We start from the raw sequence: 24,039 nt of genomic DNA, 5'->3' as shown, positions 1-24,039 counted from the left end.
TCTGTTCTTTTCAGTGATCTTAACTTTTTGTTTTAGATGCTTTTCATGTGCTATTTGTGGACCAGTGTTTTAAAAAAGGAGATTTGGGAATAACCTCATGCAAACAGATATTTAAACCAATGTGAAGCGGTGTTTCTAATGACCCCCCGCCTCCCCCATGATACTATATTTCTAAATCTCAAAAGAAGAAAATGAAATGGGGTTAAGGCATTCTTAGAAGTCTTTTTTCGTGGAGAGGTGGGGATGAAAGTGGATGAGCGCTAACGCAGAGAGGTGGGTGTGCGCACGCTCCCGCAGACTGAGTCGCTTCATTCATTTGAGTGGCCGAGCTGCTCTAAGCGTACTGCGCTCACCAAGCTTGGAAAAAGAGGCTTTTAAAACGGGGATCATGAGAGGCTCCTACACTCTACGAAACGCGCAGGAGAGGCCAGGTAGGACGCTGAGTCCTGTCTTTTATTTTTCGTTATTTGCTCCTTTGTACGTGACGTTGCCGCGAGTCTTCGCTGGCACGGAGTACAGAGTGTGCTGTACGCGAGCAGCTGGGCTAACGGGCGGATGAAGTAAACAAGTGTGTGTCACGTAGGCTTGCTCCGGAGCTGTCAGCGCTTTCAGCCGTGCAAATGAGAGAGGCAGACTGCGGGGCAAGCCTAGGAAATGTGTAAAAGACGACTGCTTTCAGATGTGTTGCAGTAAATAATGGATTTTTGTTACTTTTTAAGCGCTTTGGCAGCAGCTTCCTGCAGAGTCGCTGCAGCTGTTGCTTAGCTAGCTGCACGCAGCTGACAGCCATGGGAAGGAGAGCAGAGACTTGTAAACACTGTTATCACAGGGTCATAGTAGTTATGTGTCAAACATCACGCCCCAGACTCATCCCTATTACTGCCTGGGCTGTGATTCGGGAATATCTGATACATTTCTGGAGCTGGCCGTTGATCTGGCACTGCTCAAACTTGAAAAAGTTGATGGTTAGGAGATAATTATGAGCATACTGGTAAAAGGAGAACGTCTGGCTCTTCTTGCATTCACTATGACCTCCGGGTAGCTTTGTCCTCTCCCACGTGGCTTCATAAGTTTGTAATCCATTAACCAGTTATAAGAAAACGTCACTCTTGCTGTTACACCAGGGTCTCAGAGACGTGTGGATCTTTATTAGCAGTAACTCGATGATTTCCAAAAGCACCTCCTGTGAAGTCATTTTATTAACACGTGCTGTGCAGCAGGGGATGGTGCACAAGGACTAAAAGAGATTTCAAAGTCTAAACAGACGCTCAGGTTTTGTCACTCACTGCTTACTACTCTGTTTACTTCTGCTTGCTGTTCTTGTTCCTCCATTACTCGTTTGCACTTGTGCATAACAGCGGCACTTGGCCTAGTTCTAATGCTATGTCCCATATAATACAACGTTTATATTTACTATAGGAACAGGCTCTTATGTAATTCTATTAGTCACGTATCCCGATGAGTCTGTTTAACGTTGCATAAGACACCATGCAGGCAGGTACACAGATTTCCTGCCGTTCTTTTTCGCAGCTGTGGTCACGGAGGTTTAAATGTGTGCAGGCTGAGCTGCTGTGGCAGGTGTACGAGGGATGAGCAGAGCTCAGGCTGCACTGGTGAGGAGACGTGCTTCACTGGCTGTCCTTATTATGCATAGACACAGAGTACACAGAGAGAGGTGGGGCTGGGCAGAAAAACAGGAAAATCATACTGGAGTCAGTCTATCTGTGTGCAGCTGATCTGTTTATACTGAGGGGGCTGTTTAGTGTGGCGATGGCAGCTGATGTGCATATTAAGCTGCCCTTGCTGTTTAACAATAATCACTGCTACTCAGAGTGGAGGGTTGGAAAGGCACTGAGTTGTCTTAGTCATGAGCACCAATATGTGGTTATAACTGCAGATTGGCTAGGAATATGTTCCAGCATGTGCAGCAGAGTCTTAACAGATTATATCATTATGTTTAGCCACAATAGCTGTAACTCCCGCAGGATATTTATCTCTGGGGCTCAGAGGCTGCCTCAGACGCTGCAATAAGACCGCCTTCTTTCACCATCCTTCTCTCTGTAATAAAATACCATAAAAAAATCTTTATATTTGGACATTTTCATATCCTCCAGATTGTGGCTCTAAATCCCTCTAGTCCCTTCTTAAAGGCTTGGTCTCACTGTCCCTGCACTTCCCTCTCCCTCCTGCCCTCCCTCTCTCCGTCTGCTCTATATCTAGGTGAAAGTTCACCCGCTCACACAGACTTGCAGCGAAGGCTTGATGCAGGCTGAGGCTGTGTCATGTTTATGCACTGAGTGTGCAGCTCCACAGTGCTCTAATCTAGCTGCTGTTTTTGCATGTGAGAGAATTCAACCTCAAGGTCGTTGGAGGTGTTTTTGATGTGCCTTACTTGGTCTTTGTTAATCACCCCCGGATGAAACGTCTCCTCTGTTCTGCACACTATTTAATTAAGTATGAACCGACAAAATGATTCTGGGTCACACCATTCATACAGATTAGTTACAAAGATATTACTCTTTTAATCTGTGTTAATTGACAAAAGCAGCACATTGGCAGCATATTTGAAAAGCAGAAACAATAAAAAGGCTCTATTTTTAGCTTCTCTGCTGTGAAGATTTGCTGATTTTTGCTGGCTTAAAGGTGATTGAAAAGGAATTTCAATCACCTTGAACACAGGAAATTGTGAGCAACATTTCGTGTGATTTTTCAGTCCTTTATCGGAGTCAAAATGGAATCAAATGCTTAATAAAGCAGACAAGACCACAGACTTTTAATAGCTTGACAGCTTCAGGCATTATCACTCAGCAGTGTAGACAAATCCTTTCAGATGAGTCCGAAAATCAAACTCTGTCTTTTTAGGATTATCTTGTTGCCAATTTCCTACAGTCTAAAATGAGCCAGAAGGGCAAACACTGAGTAAAAGTACCCGAACAATTTGATAATGGTCATTGAGAATTTCCAGCTTACCTCTTAAACAGTGAAACCATTGGGACAGCCTGGGATCAATTTCATCTACAATGTCATGTTCTCTAATGAATGCGTGTTTTTTACATGGTCAGCAGGAAGCGAGGTCCTGATGTGTAGAGGTAAAATAACCGGGCCTACAATGATATTCGGTTATGGAGTGAACATAATTTTTCTTCTGTATGATGCTTGATGCACAACACACATCCAGTGACATAAGGTAACTCCTCAGTGGTCGTCAACATTTCAAGGTGCTAAATATGAGTGTTTTGTATTTTTAAAATGTCTGTTACTCCCAATCAGCTTTTCCTTATTGTCATGGTGGTACTTGATAACCTTGAGCTACCCCTCCAGTGCATCTGCCTGCAGACCAACTCAGACTCCACCGTGTTGGATTGCAGATATCTATAACAGTCCTTGTTGTGCTGGTGCAGGAGGGGAAACTCTAACCAGAATCTGCAAGCTCACCACGAGCTACAGAGCAGAACAACGACTACCCAGCAAGTCCAAAGATGGTGGTGTTGGAGTCTATCTGAGGGAGGAAAGAAATCAGGGAATGCCTCAGCCGCAGGGATTGAAAATAGGCCAGGTCATCTTTATTCCATCACTCTTAATTTGGATCATATTCGGTTTGCAGGACGGTTTCATGTGTATTTAACAGATTTCAAAGCCATCTCAAACAAGCTGCTTCGAGCAAGAAGACAGAAAGAAAGTGTTCTCAAACCAAAGCAATCCACGTGAAATATGGGTTATAAAGGCTGCTGTTTGGCACTAGTTGTGTAAATTCGGGGTGAACTTTGGCCCACATTAGATTGGAATCTGTTACATATTCCTCTAAATGATGCTGCGGGTCAAAGCCTATATTTAGGGAAAGTAGGATCATAGTGGCCCAGAAACAGGACTGCCATCTGCTCTCGTCTGCAGCCCACATGAACAGAGTTTCAAATCCAGATACTTTTCACTTAGAGATCTTCTGAGATGTTTTTTGTGGAAGAAATTATGAAAGCAGAGGAGTAGACTTAGAACTTGTACATATACCAAATATTCATACATACATACAAAGAGTTTGTTAAGGATTATATTGAAAAGGTCAAATGTCTCGGGTCATTGCAGGTCATTAGATGCTGTATTTTAGCAGGATGAATTTAAAGACTAATTTATATAGTCGTTACTGGACATTATGTATTTGTTATTCATTTATAATTTACATTTATCAGATATGTCACTTGTGTTGTTTGTGCCATTCAACAGATTAAACTGACACAAACTTTCCAAGAACTCAGACTCTGAGTGATTGAAGAATAACTTTTACTGTCCCTAAAAGCCTCCCTAGGCTGTAGCATGCATGCTTGAGTGCTTTTATTTGCTTAGAAAGCCAAATGTTTGAGCATGTCTGTTGATTTCCTGAAGCCCTGAAGTGAAAGGCTGATGGGATTAGTGCTACTGACATGCTGACTGCTCTCAGACACTCCTGCCTGCTGACCTTTTGCCTAATGACCTCTGGTGACACTATAAACGTCTCCTTACAGATTTGTCCTCATTGTAGGGCCTGCTTTGGTGAAGCACAGCGCCCTCTGGTGTCAGAACCTTGGTATTATGTTTGGGCTTGTCAGCATTGAGGATAAACGATGATTACAGGATGTTATTGAACTGACATGACTCACTTATTACTTAAAAGTGCAATTTGAGTCTTCTGTTCATCTAAATTTGTCACTGAGTTTAATCTGGGGCTGCAGGATTGATCTTTTCCTGCCTCTGCAGGTTTGTGCTGCCGTCTGCATTTTCTCACAGGTTCCCATTTATTGTTTGAGACATAAAAACTGTCAAGCAAGCACATTGTGGCTTCTGACTTTGACTTTTACCCAACTTATTTTCAGTTTATTTATGATGCATGGTAGACTTTACTACAAGTGGGAGCAAATAACTGATTCACACCTACCTAACAGAAAATTAATCTGCTTTTTTTTGAGAAACAGAGAGAAATGTGACGATGTGTTGGTCCATGTCCATGTAAGTTATCCTCCTCAGACCCGAGCTCTTGGTTTAGATGCATTTTAGATGTGATGACTTCGATCTGATGAGAATATAAACTTATCCTATTTGAACAGGAATTTGTTACATTGTTACATAATTGCTGTAGCTTTTTAAAGTATTTGTGTTTTTAAGACAACACACTTATTTTTCAGTATAACACAATAATGTCTGTCTCTGTGTTAGCACTGAGCTGAAGTGGACATATGAGTATTGGACTGTTGCTGTATATGTTACCCCGGGCCATCTACTTAGTGCCTTTTGTGGTATTTCTTACTGTAGCTATGGTAATGTTACACAGCTCAGCTGCAAACCCTACCTCAGTGACTGTTTCACCACTTAATTGATGGCTTTAAATTGTCTGGCAAAACTGAGGTGCTTGTGTTCGACTCTGTTTGCGGTCGGTCAACGCATTGGCCAGAAACATCAAATCCTCAGCTAATCTTGGAATTATTTTCCTGTCTTCAAGCTCATTCTTGTCAAGCTCAGTCTTTACTGTCACTCAGTAAAAAACCAGGCTCCTGCCTAAATACGCAAAGCTGCTAAGGCCTTATTCCAACCGTCGGCCTCTCTTGTTTAACTCTTTCACGCTCTTATTTTAAATCCAGAGGCGACTACACTTTGGAAGTTGTGGGGCTTAAACTTTGGAAAAGCCTTCCTCTTTATATCAGTTTGGCTGAATCAATGTTTTGTTTAAAACGACTGCTGAGAACTAGTTTTTCACAGGTTACCATTTCCTTAAATCCTTGGCCTGTTACGTTTGGCTAAGTAATCACTTATGCTTGAATCGTGTTTATGTACTACTATATGTTGGGGTGGTAAATACATGTTTTTTGACAGACTTTAAAGCTATTTGTAAATGTGTGTTTAAAAAGTAAAAATGAGGATAGTTATTGTTATTCTCCCCGCTTTTTATTTTATTTTTATCGTTTTTATTCAGAAACCCCTAGGCTTTTCTTATATCATTTTATATAACGGTAAAAATAAACTACTATAATTTGTCAAACACTAATACTATACTATACACTATATTCGTGTTTATTAACCAGTTTCATTTTTTGTTTAAAAAAATATTTACATCTATCAGACGGGAGTTTCTGCTGTATCTTACTTTGCTGGCAACTTTTGCCACATGAAGCATGTGTGATCAGTGAGGCCCGTGACTGGGTCGTGTAAAGCTGAGGCTTCCATGGTTTTCACGATGATGTTGAGCTGAGCTCCCAGTAGTCCGCATGCCCTTCTTTCCTGCCAATGCGCCTCTGCTATTGGCTGCTGGGCCTCTCGTTCCATTTCTGATTGGCTCAATTTCTTGCTGCATTCACTGCCCATGTGTGCTTCATGTGAACGCCTAAAACTTGTTTTTCACTTAGCGTCTTCGAATCGTACGTACGTAGTTCACGAGTCATTACGGTAACTTGTAAACAGTCGCGTTTTCGTGGATTTTTATTTTTATTTATTCATTTATTTATTTTACAGATGGTGGATGCTTGTGATATTTTCAACACAAGACGCTAAGAAAAATGCTTCACAAGACTTTAAAACACAAAATGGTCAATAAAAGCATTGAACTTTATATGACCCTGGAGTGAATTGAGTATTTGCTTGATTGAGTATTATTTGGGTAAACATTATAATGTCTTTGGAGTATTTTGTCTGTTATTAACACAATTGCATTTGAATTCTTCAAACTCAGTTGGGGCTCTTAATCAGACTTCCATACGCAAAATCATGGTGGGAGTTTTTATGTAAGCACCTGGGATAATACTGTCACGTGAAATATGTAAATACATTAATTCACGCTAACATGGGGGAAAAGACGACTGAAGTATCGTTACAACCTGTACCGGGACATTTTGTTTTCTTCCCTCCCTCGCTTTCCGTTGCGCTCAGTATCCAGTCCTTACGGTAATGGGGAAACTGCTGTTCCTCAGCTGATATATAACATCTACCCCCCTGCAGAATTTCAGTGCCAGGCTGAAGCCCACCGCCTCAGTTTGTTTTCAGGAGGGTAACGTAAATGACCCAACAACCAGGATGATAGACAGTCAAGAGTTTATGGTGGAGGGTTACCCGCGGGAGCTCACCCAGAACCCGCTCAGGAAGATCTGGATGCCGTGCAAAAACGGCCACATCGCTCATAGACGCGGTAAGATGCAGCAGGTCGTCAAGTGCGCAAAGGATGTGTGTCGGAGATGAGATTTCAGTCATCTGTGGATATGATCTCGTCTCTGGTCTCTCTCATTTTTGTTCTGTTTTGCACGTTTAATGGTCAGATTTGTGCTTGAACTTATCACATTACGCACGGCTGGTTGAGATGTTGCGTGCTCGGTAATGTTGCATCAGGCGCATCTTGTCTGGTCCATATTTCTCCTGACATCACATGCAGGGAGTGGGATTCTGAATCAGCTTAGCATCCGATTACACAGGTCTACTCCTTATGTTAGTTTATCTTGTAGGTGTAACACTGGGCAGCTGTCCTGTAATGTGACCCGGGTGCTTGGTTTTGTGTCTGATTTTCTCTCTCACTTTTCTTTTCTTTTCTTTTTTTTTTAATTTTTTTTTTTTTTTTGCTGAGTCATTGTCTGCCTTCCCCAGAGCTGTTTTTAGTTTTAGTTAAAAAAGCTATAGCTAGTCCAGTCCCGTTTTGGCATAACACACATCAGTGACCATGTAATAATATTATGCTGCATGAGTCTCCTTAGACATCAGTCTAAATTTCCTTATCTCAAATGTATTTGATGTGTGGGACTGTCTCAGTACTTAAAAATATTCCTATGGATGTTTCTTTTTTTGCATAAGCAGGTTTGTTTTTGTTTTTTTTTACTATACAAACAAATAACAGCAAAAAAGTAATTAGTAACAGAAGAAAAACGGAAATTGCTAGTTTAAGTCTTTAATTTAAACACTTGTTTGGGGCTGTAACAAGCAGACCTTTGTGGTGGTCCAGCTGAATTTCAGCCAAGTCTGAGTTGTTGCGACTGCAGAGCACAAACCTGGCATTTTCCCACCTAATTAATCAGCATGTGGGTCATTCTTACTATTTAGTGCCATTTGAGTCCTAATGACATAATATGGTATATTTAGTGTAAAACTTGTCTAATGCTTATTTCTAAACCATTTTCTTGTATGTTTAACCCCCCTCTACCATAGAACACATTGATATATACACAGGATAAATACATTAAAAGTAAATTACTTTTATTTTAGCACAAGTCACTAAAGTACTATGTCCCCAGTCATGCTTGCTCGACTTCAGTTACAAATATAACTTAAAAAAAAAAAAAAATCTAAATTTTTCATCATTTCTGGATTGGCTTATTTCTAATGTTCCTCATCAAATGTTCTTTTTTATTATTAATGCATGTTTAATACTTAAAATCTTTAAAAAATGTTGTGTCCCTGAATCAACTGTCACCCCTGTTACTCTGATAAGAATTCCATAGAACACATCACCTGATTATTCTTTTAGTCACATGACACTCCCGGATGCAACATATTTTGGAGGGAAAACTTTCAAGAAGAAGACGAGTAAGTACCACTCTTTAATCAACCCTTTTTTCAATGTTTTAGCAAGATTTTGTAATGTGGCAAAGCATAACACGTCCAACCTGTTACGCTTATTAATAGTGGAAACAATTTTTTTTTGGTAATTTTTATAATATGGCTAATAAACATGTTAAAAATGGTTCTTAGTGGTCACCATGTACTAGCTTGTTGTTCATCATACTAGTAGTAATGGCTAAGTTTAGCATAAAATCTCCCCCCTGTTACCGTCACCCCTGTTATTGCTATGCACTGTAACATGAAATTTCCTTGCAGATTTTAAAAAGGGACATTGTAGCTTTTAGAAAATGTAAATATTACTATAACTGTGTATTCAAAACAGTTATTAATAGAAAATTGAATGTCCTGTAACAGGGTGGACATTTGGCACGTCATGGGTAAAGACTTTGATTTTAAAAAATATTATAATATAATATCCTTAGCTGGACCAATACATTTTTCTTATAGGTTGAAAATCCCTCTTTTAGATGAAATGTTAAAATAATTCAAAATTTTGTATTTTTTGATGAAGAGTGATCACACTGAAATGGCACCGAATAGTAGGAATGACTCATGTGCTGCTGGTTAGCTATTAAGGAAACATGTAGGCTTCTGTTCTGCTGTCTGAATTTATGTGCTCCTCACAGCCTTGTTTTTAGCTGCACTTTTAATTGTCATTTTTTCTTGATCTCGGCCTGTCTCAGACATGTCGGAGCTGGCCCCCAGCTCTCATAGAGTCCAGCGAATATAAAATGCACATGAAGGATTTTAGTCTGAAGCACGTGGCTTGCATTTTTAAGCAGTCTCATTGTTTTACCTCATCTTTATTCTGTAGCAGTGCATATAACTGTTACAAAAAGGGGTTTTTTTTTCTCCAAAAAAGCCCTCTAGACTAATTGGTGTGAATTATTGTTGATCACCAAATTAAATACGTGAAAAGCTTTCAAATTTAGGTTCTTTTGTCTCTCCGTCTCTGTCAGTGTGCATGACAAACTGCCCGACCCTCATTGTGACAGTTGGACTTCCAGCCCGAGGGAAAACCTACATTTCAAAGAAGCTCACACGCTACTTAAACTGGATAGGCGTGCCAACGAAAGGTAGGAGCCACTTCCTTAAAATCATGCATAAAGTGACAACCAACATTGCTCTGTGTAAACATGACAGCCGTCTCTCAACAGAGTTCAATGTTGGCCAGTACCGGAGGGAGTGCCTGAAAATCTACAAATCCTTTGAGTTTTTCCGTCCAGACAATGAAGAAGGCCTAAAAATCAGACGGTGAGTCTGCACATGGTTTTCTGGATGTCATGCAAAGTTTCATTCCAACCATTCCACCAGACTTCACCCATGTGTTGAAGAGAGGAGAGCTCAGCTGTGAAATTACCTGCTGGGTTGATCGGTCAGATTGAAAACCTGGTAGCTTTCAGCTATTGTTGGCACATGGATTAACCGCTACAGCTTGGTTTCATGTATAAAATAATACATTTTTCTTTCACGATGTAAAAAAGAATGCAACAAAGACCTAGAATAATCCCAGTACAAATCTGAAATGTAAAAATCTCTCGTGTCTTTCCACAGTCAGTGCGCTTTGTTAGCTCTTAATGATGTACGGCAGTACCTGAGCGTCGAAGGAGGACAGGTTGCGGTGAGTCCTTGATTCTGTCCCTGACGTCTGCTGTAATCCTAGAACACAGAAGCATATAGAACAGCTGCATAACGCTTGTTTTTCCATGTTGTTTCAGGTCTTTGATGCCACTAATACAACAAGAGACAGAAGAAGGACCATCATCATGTTTGCTGAGCAGAATGGATACAAGGTATGTTTAAAGCAAGATGGTACTCTCTTTTTCTTTTTTTTAAAATTTGGATTGGCGACCTCAAAGTTAGCTGTATTTTCTTGTCATTTCAGGTATTTTTCGTGGAGTCTGTGTGTGAAGACCCAGAGGTCATTGCCCAAAATATAGTGGTAAGCTTTGTCTCCTTTCATTGAATCCAGTAGAATCTAAACAGGACTTTTAAAATTTCTGATATACTTCCCCAAACATTGGCTGCTGAGTCCAAAATAAAAATCAAGAGAAAATTTAGCTTTAAAGTTCATCAGAACTGAGTTGCAGACATAGACTTTATATGAAAGATGGATGTAGCTGCTGTAGCATCACCAGTTGGTTAGTGAAGTCCAGTTTTGAAGCTTCGTGTTGAGCTTTTTAGAGTGCTGCTGTCTTGGTGTTTTTGAAAACACACATCATGATCGAGGTGTGGATGGGACTCAGAAAACAAGGATGCTCGCCTGAATGGTTGTTTAGTTGTTGCGAATGAGTCTTGAACCAAGCTTAGACTTTAAACTAATTACGAAGGACTTCACTGAGGTTGCAGACCAAGACAGAGAGAGTCAGCATGAGGCAGCAAACTTCCCCTTCCTTGTTTCGTCTGCTCAAATCCTCTCCTTGTGTTTCCTCTTTGTAGCAAGTTAAGCTGGGAAACCCAGACTACATTGACTGCAACTCAGATGAGGCCATCAAGGACTTCATGAAGAGAATAAAGTGTTATGAGTCATCCTACCAGCCTCTGGATGAGGTTCTCGACAGGTGACGACATACAAAACATGAAAGCGCTGGATTTTCAGCTGGATTTCTTGCAACATGAGTTAAACATTAGGTTTGATGTATGTAGATGTTGAACAGTAGGCTCTGACACAGGGATGCAGTTCTCCTTTCAGTCATGAAAACAAATGGAGCTAGAGTTATTTAATTTTTTTGCATTTTGCACATTTTACCTCCATCTTGTATCTGGTCTTGTTTTGCTTCTTTTCACAATGGAGCGGGTTTCTGTCTTTATCAGCTGCACATCTGCTAGTTAGGTCATGGCTGCAGTTACATGAGAGGGTCAAATTTTAGGATAGCCCTACCCTCTCACAGTGTGACCCATCAGTAGAGTGGATGAAATCAGTTCAAGCTCACAGGTGATTAACAGAGCGTCTCGTTTCAGGGATCTGTCCTACATAAAGATAATGGACGTGGGCCGTCGTTACCTGGTGAACCGTGTCGTTGACCACGTCCAAAGCCGAATTGTCTCCTACTTGATGAACATCCACATCACACCGCGCTCCATCTACCTCTGTCGCCACGGTGAGAGCGACCTCAACATCAAAGGACACATCGGAGGAGACTCGGGCTTGTCTGACAGAGGAAAAGAGGTCAGTGTCTGTGCATGTAGAGAAAATATGGCAGCACATATGTTTCAAATCACCGAGTTGATCTAATGCATCCTTCTGTGGTGCTCTCTTGCTGTCCAGTTTGCCAAACGTCTGAGGAATTTCCTCCAGGAGCAAAACATCAAAAATCTTAAAGTGTGGACGAGCCAGATGAAGAGGACAATCCAGACCGCGGAGATCCTTGGAGTGTCGTACGAACAGTGGAAATCTCTCAATGAAATCGACGCTGTATGTCCACTTCAAGTTTTCCTTACTTCTGTGCAAAAGCCTCTGTGGAAACATTTGCGTAAATGCTGAACATGTTTCCTCCTCTCTTTCCACAGGGCGTGTGTGAGGAGATGATGTACGAGGAAATCCAAGAGCGTTACCCTCTGGAGTTTGCCCTGAGAGACCAAGACAAATACCGGTACCGCTATCCGAAAGGAGAGGTGAGCATAAAACTTATTTTTTAAGGATTTTTTTAGTTGTTTTTTGGTTGTTTGAGTTTTAAAAACAGTTGAGAGTGTGACTGATCTGCGAACCTCATTCAGTCATATGAAGACCTGGTTCAGCGGTTGGAGCCTGTGATCATGGAGTTGGAGAGACAGGAGAACGTTTTGGTGATTTGTCACCAGGCAGTCTTGCGCTGTGTTCTTGCATATTTCCTGGACAAGACTGCAGGTAAGAAGGACTCAAAGTAGGTAGTTTGAAGTTTTTTTTACTTTACCATCAGAGTATGCTTTTTAAAGTCTGAACCTGAAACTTACTATAACTTTCTGTCACCACAGATGAGTTGCCTTATCTTAAGTGCCCTTTGCACACAGTACTGAAGTTGACACCAGTGGCTTACGGTAAGTTCTGTAAATTAAAAAGCTTCTAACACATTCACAGTTATGCATGAGTCCTTAAATTCTATTCTTGTTGTATCAGTGGAAACAAAATTTCAGCTTGTATTAACTTGTATCAAAAGCAGTTAGATGTAAACTTTAAGATAAATATTGTGAAAATGTTTATCAAAATAAAACACCTAAGATATTAAAAATGGCTTGCCAGTGGGCGTGAACATAATATTATATTTATTTAGTATATTTAAAAAGGAACATTTCTGTATTATAAGTAACTACTGTTTGCTCTTACGCAGGATGTGAAGTGGAGTCTTTCTGTTTAAGCGTGGATGCTGTAAACACACAAAGAGACAGACCAGAGGTAGGTGTCACCAGCAGCACTCAGACCTTTGACCTCACTGCATTTTTACCCTGTGACCCACAACTCAGTCAGGAGGCTCCCTCACACTGTATACATAGGAACCACGACAACAAATAATATTCAATGAAACAAATGATACTCAGGCAACATTATTACAAATGTTTAGATTCTCTAAGCTGCGGACTCAGTGGTGTTTCACACTCTTTAGAGAAAAGAATTCATATAAAAATAGAATTTAAAGTTTGGCTTAGTCTGTGTGCAGATTCAGTATAAGGTTTTAGGGTTTAGAATAAATTTGTGTCTGTATGTATTGCTGATGCTCATTTCACAGTACAAACAGGGGTCTGAGGGATCTGAATGGAGAATCCAGAGAATTGATCTGTCAGTTGGCTGTAATTTTGTATCTGCTGATATCTAATCTCAGAGCACAGGTTACCGTGGCGATATCCTGCTGAGAACAAGCCTATTCATTTATGTCCTCTGTAAAGGATGTTTGTTTTTGGTCTATATCTTTTGATTTATTTGAGCTATGCTAATAAATCCTGACTAGGGATGGGTATTGATAAGATTTTCACGATTCCGATTCCATTTTCGATTCTGTTTAACGATTCGATTCTTTATCGATTCTTTTTAAAAAAGGAGAACACTAAGGTCGATTAGCTTAGAACTTTGTTTTACATCTTCTCTTTGAACAAGTTAGAAATTTAGAAGTAACATGGCCTTACAAACCCAACAGTGAGATCTTAAGAGATCCACAGCCTACGGCTCTTCAATGGGGTGTCACAGGGTCCCCAGGAAAAAAATTGTAAATGTAAAATAATAAAATAAATATTCTTCTGTAGCAATTACACAAGAATATAATATAATATAATAAGAATATAATATAAGAATGTTCCTGCCTACAATTAAACACATTCACTTACCAAAAATCGGGGGCATCTGCTGTGGCAAATGGGTTCAAGCCTTTTACCACAAACTTAGACACTGCTCTGTGACGTTCGTCTATCCTGGCCTGAAAGGAGACGCTACCGGTAGACTGCAGCGACAACTGCCAGCGAGCGCCAGCCAGACTCGGTCTGTCTCGCTCATCATGGTCACCTAAATGCACAGTAATGGCAGGTTTTGTAATAAGGCAGATCGCACTAACATAATATGCACTGTTAGTTGATTATTTACCTGCCGCATTAACGGAAGAGGACGTACAAACGTTACCGCTGCTGCTGGGTTGAGATTCACGAGTGTGGAGCGCAATTTAAAAACACGACATTCACTTAAGGTTATCGTGTGTTTTGTGAGCAAATGCTTTTGCATATTCGTAGTGTTTCCTCCCTTAAATGAAGTATCTACTTTGCAAGTATTGCAAGTTGCCCTGTTGTCATCCGTTCTCGTAAAGTTATAACCAAACTTTTGAGCGTTTGAGCCGCTTGGGTGCTGTGTTTCCTGCCAGGTAAATGACGCTCCGCAACGTGGTGACGTCATTCGGGGCGACTGGAATCGATAAGGGAATCGTTTTCAAAAATGGCAAACAATTCCAAGGAATTGAAACAGTGGGAACCGGTTCTCAACAAGAACCGGTTTTCGATACCCATCCCTAATCCTGACGTACTAAACAGAGGACATCCTGGGCTTTCCATTGATATCTCTGCTTTTAGCTCCAAAACTTCAGTGGGAAGAGGAATTTTTCCTCGGTTCTCAGGAGGATGTATTCCGATAAGAAGTGAACCACCTTCGTAGTAGAGAAAACAAGGGTTAACCAGTCCTGTTTCATATTACAGACCTTTGGTCTCTCAAGAGGCACAACACCTATTCCAACATTTACTGTAGCTCTCACTCCTGAGCAGGCCTAGCAGTCAGTACTAATCCGTCTGTTTCTTCTTCGCACAGCGATTGTAAACTTTCAGTCACACGTTCACTGTCCATCCTCCAGTGATCCCTGACAGCAATCAAAACAACTGTGAAGTCGCTTATTATTGACATTTCTACCTCTTTTCTCATCAGCTATGACTTTGATTTTTTCCTCAGGTTTGCCATCTGAGTAAGAGCTGCATGCTCAGATGGCTGTTTTAGGATAACTAAATGTGTGCACTCATGAACATGTACCAATAGCTTTGTGTTAGATTGTGGTTGTGTGAGACGTTGTGCTTGGAGTTAGGCAGGTGGTTGATATTGTCAGAGTGAGTAAAGGGTATATGTATGCTAGTCAAAAAAAAAAAAAAGAACAGAAATTGCACGTTTTATGCTGTGAAGTACATTTTAAACTTTGTTTTAAATCTACTTTCTCAGCACATGATGTTACGTTTGGCTCTTTTTCTTCGTGTCTCAGGATGAACATTTGTCTGCTGTGTGATTAACCATCAGAGAGTGTAAACAGTATATTGTCTTAATTTTCTGTCTTTTACATTGTTACACAAATGTTACTTATATCAAATTTGTCTCAAAAGTTTATGTTAGTAACATTATTGAAAAGTTGCCAGCTTTACAAGGTATGAAGCACAAACTGAGGAAATGACTACAACTTGTTTTTGTTTATGAGCTGTTTATTTGTGTCTTTGCACTCTCTGTCCAGTAAGACTGCATTTTTTTTTATAACCAGACCTGAAAAATTTACCTCATCTAAGCTGAAATGAACCGTGTGTGTGCCGCACAGGAGTGACTGACTTGACTTGAAGTGGATATGACAATATTGTTAAAAGTTTTATAATAAAATCAATTACAAATCTCTGGTTTGTGAGATATTGTTGACTGTACACATCGTATTGCAGGTTTACATCATTAACGATGGGAAAATGAACAATGTTACTCATCACGTGTTTGCTTACCGACATTGAATTTTCACTCAAAAAACATACTGGTGTACAACATAAGATATTATATTGTGTATTGATAATATATCAGTTGTTAGAGATTTTCTACATTATACATTATAACCAAATCTCTATAATACAATATAATCAAGTGTGCCTTATATTCTAACCAAGTATGCCTTATATTTTGTGTGTTCATATATTTTCACATAACCAAGTCTATTGTTAAAGGAAAACATGATGTATTCCTTACCTCAGTGTCTGAGATGTTTGACAGCATGATATAATGATGCATTCTTTACTTCAGTGTCTGTGATGTCAGATAAAGCATGATATACTTCTGTATTCTTATCCCAGTGTGTGAAAGATCAGATAAGCTGATTTAATGTTTAACCTCTTCCCTGACAGTTAAAAGAGGAAGTACTATGTAACCCATTTTTGCCTTATAAATAAAGCAAGCAGCCTGTGCTCGGTGTGTTTTGTCTTCTCAGAGACATTCACCCGTGCGCACGTTTTCTAATTACACTCTGAGTCGGTCTGCAGTTGTCTCATTTCTCTTACTTGTGTTTGAACAAATGTCTACCCCTGACATCAGTACATCAGGTTAAAGAACCATAAACAGTAAGTCAGTGTACCCACCATCTTTGAAAACTGACATCGTGCCTGTAGTTTCCTGTTCTCAGTGAAACTGCGGTATTTAGTTGCACTCGTGGTTTTGTTAATGGGGAGCAACATTTATATGATGATTCTGCACAGTCACTGTGCTGTCTAAAAGGTTTCGGTAAGTTGTGACGCACACTTTTGTGTAACTCAGTTACATGTGCAAGCGTCAGGGGCCAGAGGTCTCAGTAAGTGTTTGTCTACTCAAGCATGTGCTGCTTCAAACTCCGCGAGGGATCAATAATTGCCAAACAACCTCTTCTAGTCGTGGTGTACCATTGGTGCATTGTGAAGGGCAAAGATGACCAAAGAGCCAATGGGACAGTCAGCCAAAGAGCGATTGCCCTCAAATGTTTCTCCCTCCCTTGAATTCTTTCTCTCCACAGGGGATCGTTAGAGCTACTGTCAGGTTCCAGTCTTACCTTTGTCTATAGGTTTCTGATCAGGTGTGTCATAGCAAATATCTAATACAGCATGTCTACTTTGAAGGAGATATGCAGCGGTTTGCCCCTCAACCCGCTGCCCCCTAACCGGGGAAGATATCCAAATGTGCCACATGCACCTATTCGGACTCCCAACCTCACCGCAGAAGAGGAGCGGGTGAGTAAATGGATTGCAAAACTATATTCTCGCACAGTTTGTAGGAGTTTTACCACCAAGAAATAAGTCCGTGAGTAGCACAGGTATATCCTGCCATAGTTTTTGTCATAGTTTTAGTTAATGTTAAGCACTAATGATGATAATTCAGATTTAAAAGACGTGACCAACATTAAAAGCGGTGACACTACAATTTGTGCACAGGAAACTTTTGGATATTATCCAAACAGAGCTGCACTATCACGTCACATAATTGGGCTTCTCTAAATATGTCTGATGGGAAAGTGCATTTGTGTCCTCTGTCCTATTGCGTCACCTCTCCTGGATCATGCCCTTTCCTAAAAATTGATTATTCTCAAAAGTCCTCCACTAAGTGAGTGAATAATTTAAAGAAAAACACAGAGATGCTTAATAATGCCTCTCCCCACTCTCCTGCCTCCCTCGCTTCCCCCCCTTCCTGACACCATGACACCCCCCTCCTCCAATCCCTCTCTCAGCAGCAAGACATCTCCCCCCCTCCCCTCCTCCCAAACATCTCCCAGTGTCACAGTGGATCAGGTCAGGAGGCAACTGAGGAAGCTTCGCCCCAGAAAGGCAGCAGGCCCAGACAAGGTGTGTCCTAGGATGCTTAAGGCGTGTGCTGCTGAACTTGGGGAGCCGCTACAACGAGTCTTCAACCTCAGTCTGCGACTGGGGAGAGTGCCCGCCCTATGGAAGACATCCTGCATCGTCCCGGTCCCCAAAAAGAACCGGCCCAATGAGCTGAATGACTTCCGACCGGTGGCACTGACGTCACATCTTATGAAGACTCTAGAGCGGCTCTTCCTCAACCTCCTCCGACCACAGGTACAACATGCCCAGGACCCACTACAGTTTGCATACAAGGTGGGTGTCGGAGTGGAGGATGCCATCCTGTACCTCCTACACAGAGCCCACTCACACCTGGATGGGGGAAAAGGCACGGTCAGGATCCTGTTTCTTGACTTTTCCAGTGCCTTTAATACCATCCGGCCCTGTATGCTTCAGGAAAAACTGAACAGGATGGAGGTGGACCCCTGCCTGGTGGCTTGGATCTCCGACTACCTCACCGACAGACCACAGTACGTCAGGCTGAAGGACATCACGTCTGACACAGTGGTCAGCAGCACAGGAGCACCACAGGGAACTGTGCTGTCCCCTCTTCTCTTCACCCTGTACACCTCTGACTTCTGCTACAACTCTGAATTATGCCATATTCAGAAGTTTGCAGACGACACAGCCATCATGGGGTGTATCTGGGATGATCAGGAAGAGGAGTACAGAAGTCTGGTGAGGAACTTTGTCGCATGGAGTCACACAAACCACCTGCAACTCAACACCTCAAAGACTAAGGAACTGGTTGTGGACTTCGGGAGGTCCAGAGAAGGTCCACTGCCGGTTCAGATAGAGGGGGAGGAGGTGGAGGTGGTCAACAAGTACAAGTACCTCGGGCTGTGGATGGACAATAAACTGGACTGGTCATGCAACACAGAGCACCTGTATAAAAAAGCCCAAAGCCGACTGTACTTCCTCAGGAGGCTGAGGTCTTTTAACATCTGCAGGAAGCTCCTGAGGATGTTTTACCAGTCAGTGGTTGCTGGAGTACTTTTCTATGCTGTGGTGTGCTGGGGGAGCAGCACAGCAAAGAAGGACTCATCCAGGCTGGAGAAACTGATCAGGAGGGCTAGCTCTGTGGTCGGCATGAAGCTGGACACTCTGGTGACAGTGGCAGAGAAAAGGACATTAAAGAAACTGATGGACATTATGGACAATGCTGGGCATCCTCTGCACACGGCCATAAACAACCAGAAGAGTCTGTTCAGTGACAGGTTGCTTCTCCCCAAGACAAGAACTAACAGACTTAAAAACTCCTTTGTCCCACACGCCATCAGACTGTTTAACTCCTCTCTGGAGGGGAGAGGGAGGGGAAACAGGAGGACAAAGGAGGGGGGAACAACTAAGCTGTAGTGCCTCTGCACCTCACTGTACAATACCTTGTGCAATACTTTTTGTAAATAGTCAACAGTGCAATAGACTCAATACTTGAAATGTGCAATTCACTTGTATTTTTATTTTTTATTCCTATTTATTCTATTTATCCCCTTTGTATATTTTATTTATATTTGTCTCTGTATTTATATATGTGTGTGTGTGTGTGTGTGTGTGTGTGTGTATATATATATATAACAGTTCTGTAACTGTAACTTTGGTCGTTGCTGTGCTTTTTTTGGAAGTCGAATTTCCCAGAGGAACCCACCCGAGGGATTAATAAAGTTCTATCTTATCTTATCTTATCTTATCTTATCTTATCTTATCTTATCTCTAAGTTACACGAGAAGACCGGGGAGCAGAAAGAGATCTAATCATGTCTTCTGAACATTTACGTTTCTTGACTAACGTCCTCTAAATGCATCTTTCCTCTAGCTGGCGCTGAGAAATGCACTGCGTTATTTCCCCCCCTCCCACCATGCAACGCTCGCACCTGAATTTGCTCAAGAGCTGCGGCAGTATGGGCACATATACATGTACCGCTTCTGTCCCACATTACGGATGAGGTAAGGCTCACCAAGGACAGCCAATATTCCTATTCTATTTAGATATTTAACACTGAAGAATCTTTCTGTGAGTGTTACAACTAATAGAAGGCAAACAGTTGCACTTTGTAATACTTTTAAAATGTATTAATCTACTAATATATGGGCTGAGCTATACAGGCACTTACCAGTGTGGGCGTGCATTCACATTTTTTACATAATTTTTATATAAAGATTTAAAACAGGTGCTCAGAATTACGGTCATTGGAATCTTTAGGCAGAACAGGTAGAACAGAGAAAACAAAGAAGAAGAAAAGATTTAAAAAATCTAAAAAAGACTATAACAGTATGAAACTGAGAGACCACTATAATAGGTCACAGGATCTTACTGGGAAAAGCAGAGGCGGTGGTGTGTGTTTCATGATCAACAACAGCTAGTGTGATTATGCGAACGTGCACCCGGTCAAATCCTTCTGCTCACCGGACCTGGAGTACCTGATGATTAAGTGCCGGCCATTCTGGCTACCGAGGGAATTTACAGCAGTGATTATTACGGCTGTTTACATTCCCCCACAAGCCGACACTGACCGTGCACTCAGGGAACTGTACAGCGCGATCAGCAGCGAGGAAACCGCACACCCAGAGGCAGCGTTTATCACAGCCGGAGACTTTAATAAGGGAAACCTGAAGAAAGTCTCACCAAAACTCCATCAACACATCCTTTTCAACACACGTGGAAACCGGCAACTCGATCACTGTTACACCTCTTTCCGGGATGCGTACAAAGCCCTCCCCCGCGCCCCATTCGGCCAATCAGATCACTGCTCCATCCTGCTCCTGCCCGCCTACAGGCAGAAGCTGAAACAGGAAGCTCCAACCCGGAGGGCGGTGCACTGTTGGACGGACCAATCGGAGTCTGCGCTGCGGGACTGTTTTGATCACGCGGACTGGGAAATGTTTCACGTGGCCGCCAGAGACATTGATGAATACACAGACTCAGTCTGTGGATTTATCAGGAAATGCGTGGAAGATGTCGTCCCATCCAGAACAGTCAAATCCTTCCCAAATCAAAAACCCTGGATTAACGGAGATGTTCGCGCGGCACTGGCGGCACGGAACACCGCCTTTGCCTCCGCGAACACATCGGACTACAAACACGCACATTACCAACTCCGGAAGACGATCAAAGCAGCCAAACGTGAGTACAGGGACAGGGTGGAACAACAGTTTGACAACCCTCGGAGTATGTGGCAGGGACTAAACACGATCACAGACTTTAGAGGGAAAACCAGCACACCGCAGACCACGGCCTCTCTGTGTGAGGATCTAAACGTATTCTACGCTAGATTCGACACAGCGAACACCATGAGACCGGACAGTGTGCGCACCGCGGATGACGTCAGTGCGCACACTGTGTCTGAGGAGGATGTGCGGAGGTGCTTCAGGAAGGTGAACGCACGCAAAGCTACTGGTCCGGACGGGATTCCCGGCCGCGTCCTCAGGTCATGCGCGGCTCAGCTGGCTGGAGTGTTCACGCACATCTTCAACCTTTCCCTCTCTCTGTCTGTAGTCCCAGCCTGCTTCAAAATGGCCACCATCGTCCCTGTACCCAAATCCTCCACCATCTCCTCATTGAACGACTGGCGACCTGTAGCCCTGACCCCCATCGTAAGCAAATGCTTCGAGAAGCTGGTCAGGGACTTCATCTGCTCTGCACTACCCGACTCACTGGACCCTCTACAGTTTGCATACTGCCACAACAGGTCCACTGATGATGCCATAGCCCTGACACTACACACTGCCCTGTCACACCTGGAGAAGAGAGACACGTATGTGAGGATGCTGTTTGTAGATTACAGCTCAGCATTCAATACCATCGTTCCCTCGAAGCTGGACAGGAAACTGCAGGATCTAGGACTGAGCAGCTCCCTCTGCAGCTGGATCCTTAGCTTCCTGTCTGACAGACGCCAGGTGGTCAGACTGGGCAGCATCACCTCATCCCCCATCACACTGAACACTGGTGCTCCACAGGGGTGTGTACTGAGCCCTCTCCTGTACTCACTCTACACCTACGACTGCACAGCCACTAACAGCTCCAACATCATTGTGAAGTTTGCGGACGACACTACAGTGGTGGGTCTTATCACCAACGGTGATGAGACGGCTTACAGGGAGGAGGTCAGCGCCCTGACCCACTGGTGTCAAGACAACCATCTCACCCTCAACGTCGCAAAGACAAAGGAGTTGATAGTGGACTTCCGGAGGTGCAGAGAAGTACACACCCCCATCACCATCAACGGCGCTGCTGTGGAGAGAGTGAGCAGCTTCCGGTTCCTTGGCGTACACCTGGCTGAGGATCTTACGTGGTCAGTACACACAAACAAAACAGTGAAGAAGGCGCAGCAGCGCCTCTTCTTTCTCAGGAGACTGAAAAGATTCGGCATGAGCCCCCGCATCCTCAGGACCTTCTATCGCTGTGCCATTGAGAGCATCCTCACTGGATGCATCACCACCTGGTATGGCAACAGCACCGCCTACAACTGCAAAGCTCTCCAGCGAGTAGTGCGGTGCTCTGAACGGATAATTGGAGGTGAGCTTCCCTCCCTCCAAGACATCTACAGGAAGCGGTGCCTGAGGAAAGCGGGGAGGATCATCAAGGACTCCAGTCACCCCAGCCATAAACTGTTCAGACTGCTTCCATCAGGAAGGAGGTTCTGCAGCATCCGGTCCCGTACCAGCAGACTGAGAGACAGCTTTTTCCATCAGGCCATCAGACTGCTGAACACGTCATAGACACCTCAGCTTCACTACTGGAACTTCAACATTATGCACTCCACACTGTATATAAATGCCACTTGTTTTGCACATATTCAACTCTGTATATTTTATATATTTTATTATTATTATTATTTTATTTTATTTTTTTACTATTTAATTTGTAAAAATGTGTATACACACACACACACACACACACACACACACACACACACACACACACACGTAGGAAAATATTTAGTATACACATCCAGAAATGCATACACTATTATATATTGTACATATATTTATTAGTTTCAGGTTGGCCATTCTTGTATTTTGCTCGTTTGTGTTGTTGTGTTTGCACATCTCTGTTGCTTGTGGGGCTCGCACACAAGAATTTCACTCGCATGTGCTGTGCCAGTGTGCCTGCACATGTGATGTGACAATAAAAGTGATTTGATTTGATTTGATTTGATATAAATATATCTTATATTTAAACTGCATTTCAACTTCAAAGTGGGATTTTGTTGATTTTTTCCCCCCATTTTACAAGTAACATGAATTTCCTTCTGCTTCCTAAGAGCTTACCCCATAGATCAGTACCCATGTCACACACGTCAAGCAGCCGCTATGATGCTAATGATTATGAACAACCTGGATCCAGCAGTTGCTCAGGTAAGCACAGGTTAACAAGGCTAAGCCTACTGAATAAAATGTCAGGTTTTCTGTATAATTTATGTGTTTGATGTGAATAACAAAGAATTCGTTCTTCATCCTTCAGTTTCCTCAAGAGCTTGTCACCTATGGAGGGAACGGACAGGTGTTCAGTAACTGGGCCCAGGTATGGCCTGAGTTAACATGATCATTTGCACGTCTCTGATCACAGTGTATCCCTTTTAAGTTTTGCATTTGTGTGGGTGCAGTTCCGCCTCGTGATGCATTACCTGAGCGAGATGACAGAGGAACAAACTCTGGTTATGTACAGCGGTCACCCCATGGGCCTTTTCCCCAGTCTGCCTTCCTCACCTCGCGCCATCATCACCAACGGCATGGTAACGGCGAATCAGGCATTTAGCTCAGTAATGTCATATGAAGAGATAAGTGACGCATTCACATGTTTTTCTTTTGCTTGCATCAGGTTATTCCAAATTACTCCTCCAGAGATCAGTATGAGAAGATGTTTGCGCTGGGTGTATCAATGTAAGTCCTCAAGGTCCATTATAGCTACTTGCTTTTTTTGTCTGGAGATGCCAAGTGTGGTCTCTTTGGTCTTTGCTGTGCATTTTCAGGTACGGTCAAATGACGGCAGGCAGCTACTGTTACATTGGGCCTCAAGGGATTGTTCATGGAACTATGGTTTGTAATAATTACAAACAGATGCACACAACACAGTCTGAAAGTCCCTCACACAAAAATGTATTAATGCACGTTGTAGTGCCTGTTTTAGATTTGTATTAGTGGTCCTTTTTTGCAGCTGACGGTACTGAATGCCGGCCGAAGGTACCTGGGCTCTGATGATCTGAGGGGGCGTGTGTTTGTGACCTCTGGCTTGGGGGGAATGAGTGGCGCTCAGGCTAAAGCTGCCGTCATTGCCGGCTGCGTCAGTGTGATTGCAGAGGTCAGCTGGTTTCAAGTCATTTCCCATGAACTCTGATGACTAAGCAATAACAGAGGAAGTACTGTGTAAAGTCAATGTGACTGTGTATATTTGATTTGCGTTTGGTTACTCGAAACT

General features: G+C 42.5%; 1 protein-coding gene across 1 annotated transcript; it reads left to right on the top strand.

The window, feature by feature from the left end:
• Positions 1 to 178: 178 nt before the first annotated feature.
• On the top strand, positions 179 to 23,961 carry LOC146632178 (6-phosphofructo-2-kinase/fructose-2,6-bisphosphatase 4-like). Its single transcript, XM_085353244.1, has 20 exons — positions 179 to 431; positions 9,522 to 9,638; positions 9,720 to 9,816; positions 10,117 to 10,183; positions 10,281 to 10,355; positions 10,448 to 10,504; positions 11,002 to 11,123; positions 11,524 to 11,731; positions 11,831 to 11,977; positions 12,073 to 12,177; positions 12,280 to 12,409; positions 12,517 to 12,579; positions 12,870 to 12,934; positions 19,438 to 19,568; positions 22,886 to 22,979; positions 23,086 to 23,145; positions 23,228 to 23,356; positions 23,443 to 23,504; positions 23,594 to 23,660; positions 23,779 to 23,961. The coding sequence occupies exons 1-20, from the start codon at positions 254 to 256 to the stop codon at positions 23,956 to 23,958; spliced, it is 2,154 nt and encodes a 717-aa protein (XP_085209370.1). The 5' UTR covers positions 179 to 253; the 3' UTR covers positions 23,959 to 23,961.
• The last annotated feature ends 78 nt before the right edge of the window (positions 23,962 to 24,039 follow it).

This window comes from Diplotaxodon limnothrissa, linkage group LG5, assembly GCF_057381915.1.
Source record: "Diplotaxodon limnothrissa isolate DT_005_m linkage group LG5, D_limnothrissa_male_GT1.1, whole genome shotgun sequence".
Classification (NCBI taxonomy): Eukaryota; Metazoa; Chordata; class Actinopteri; order Cichliformes; family Cichlidae; genus Diplotaxodon; species Diplotaxodon limnothrissa.
Note: the sequence above shows the minus strand (reverse complement) of the source record. Positions and strands in the feature narration are given on the sequence as shown.

What these genes read in the sequence shown, in the direction of transcription:
- LOC146632178 (XM_085353244.1), top strand. Translation starts at nt 254, where the DNA reads ATGAGCGCTAACGCAGAGAGGTGGGTGTGCGCACGCTCCCGCAGACTG. An exon ending in TGGATCCAGCAGTTGCTCAG is followed by an intron (nt 22,980 to 23,085) that starts GTAAGCACAGGT and finishes TTCATCCTTCAG; the next exon opens with TTTCCTCAAGAGCTTGTCAC. An exon ending in TGTTCAGTAACTGGGCCCAG is followed by an intron (nt 23,146 to 23,227) that starts GTATGGCCTGAG and finishes GTGTGGGTGCAG; the next exon opens with TTCCGCCTCGTGATGCATTA.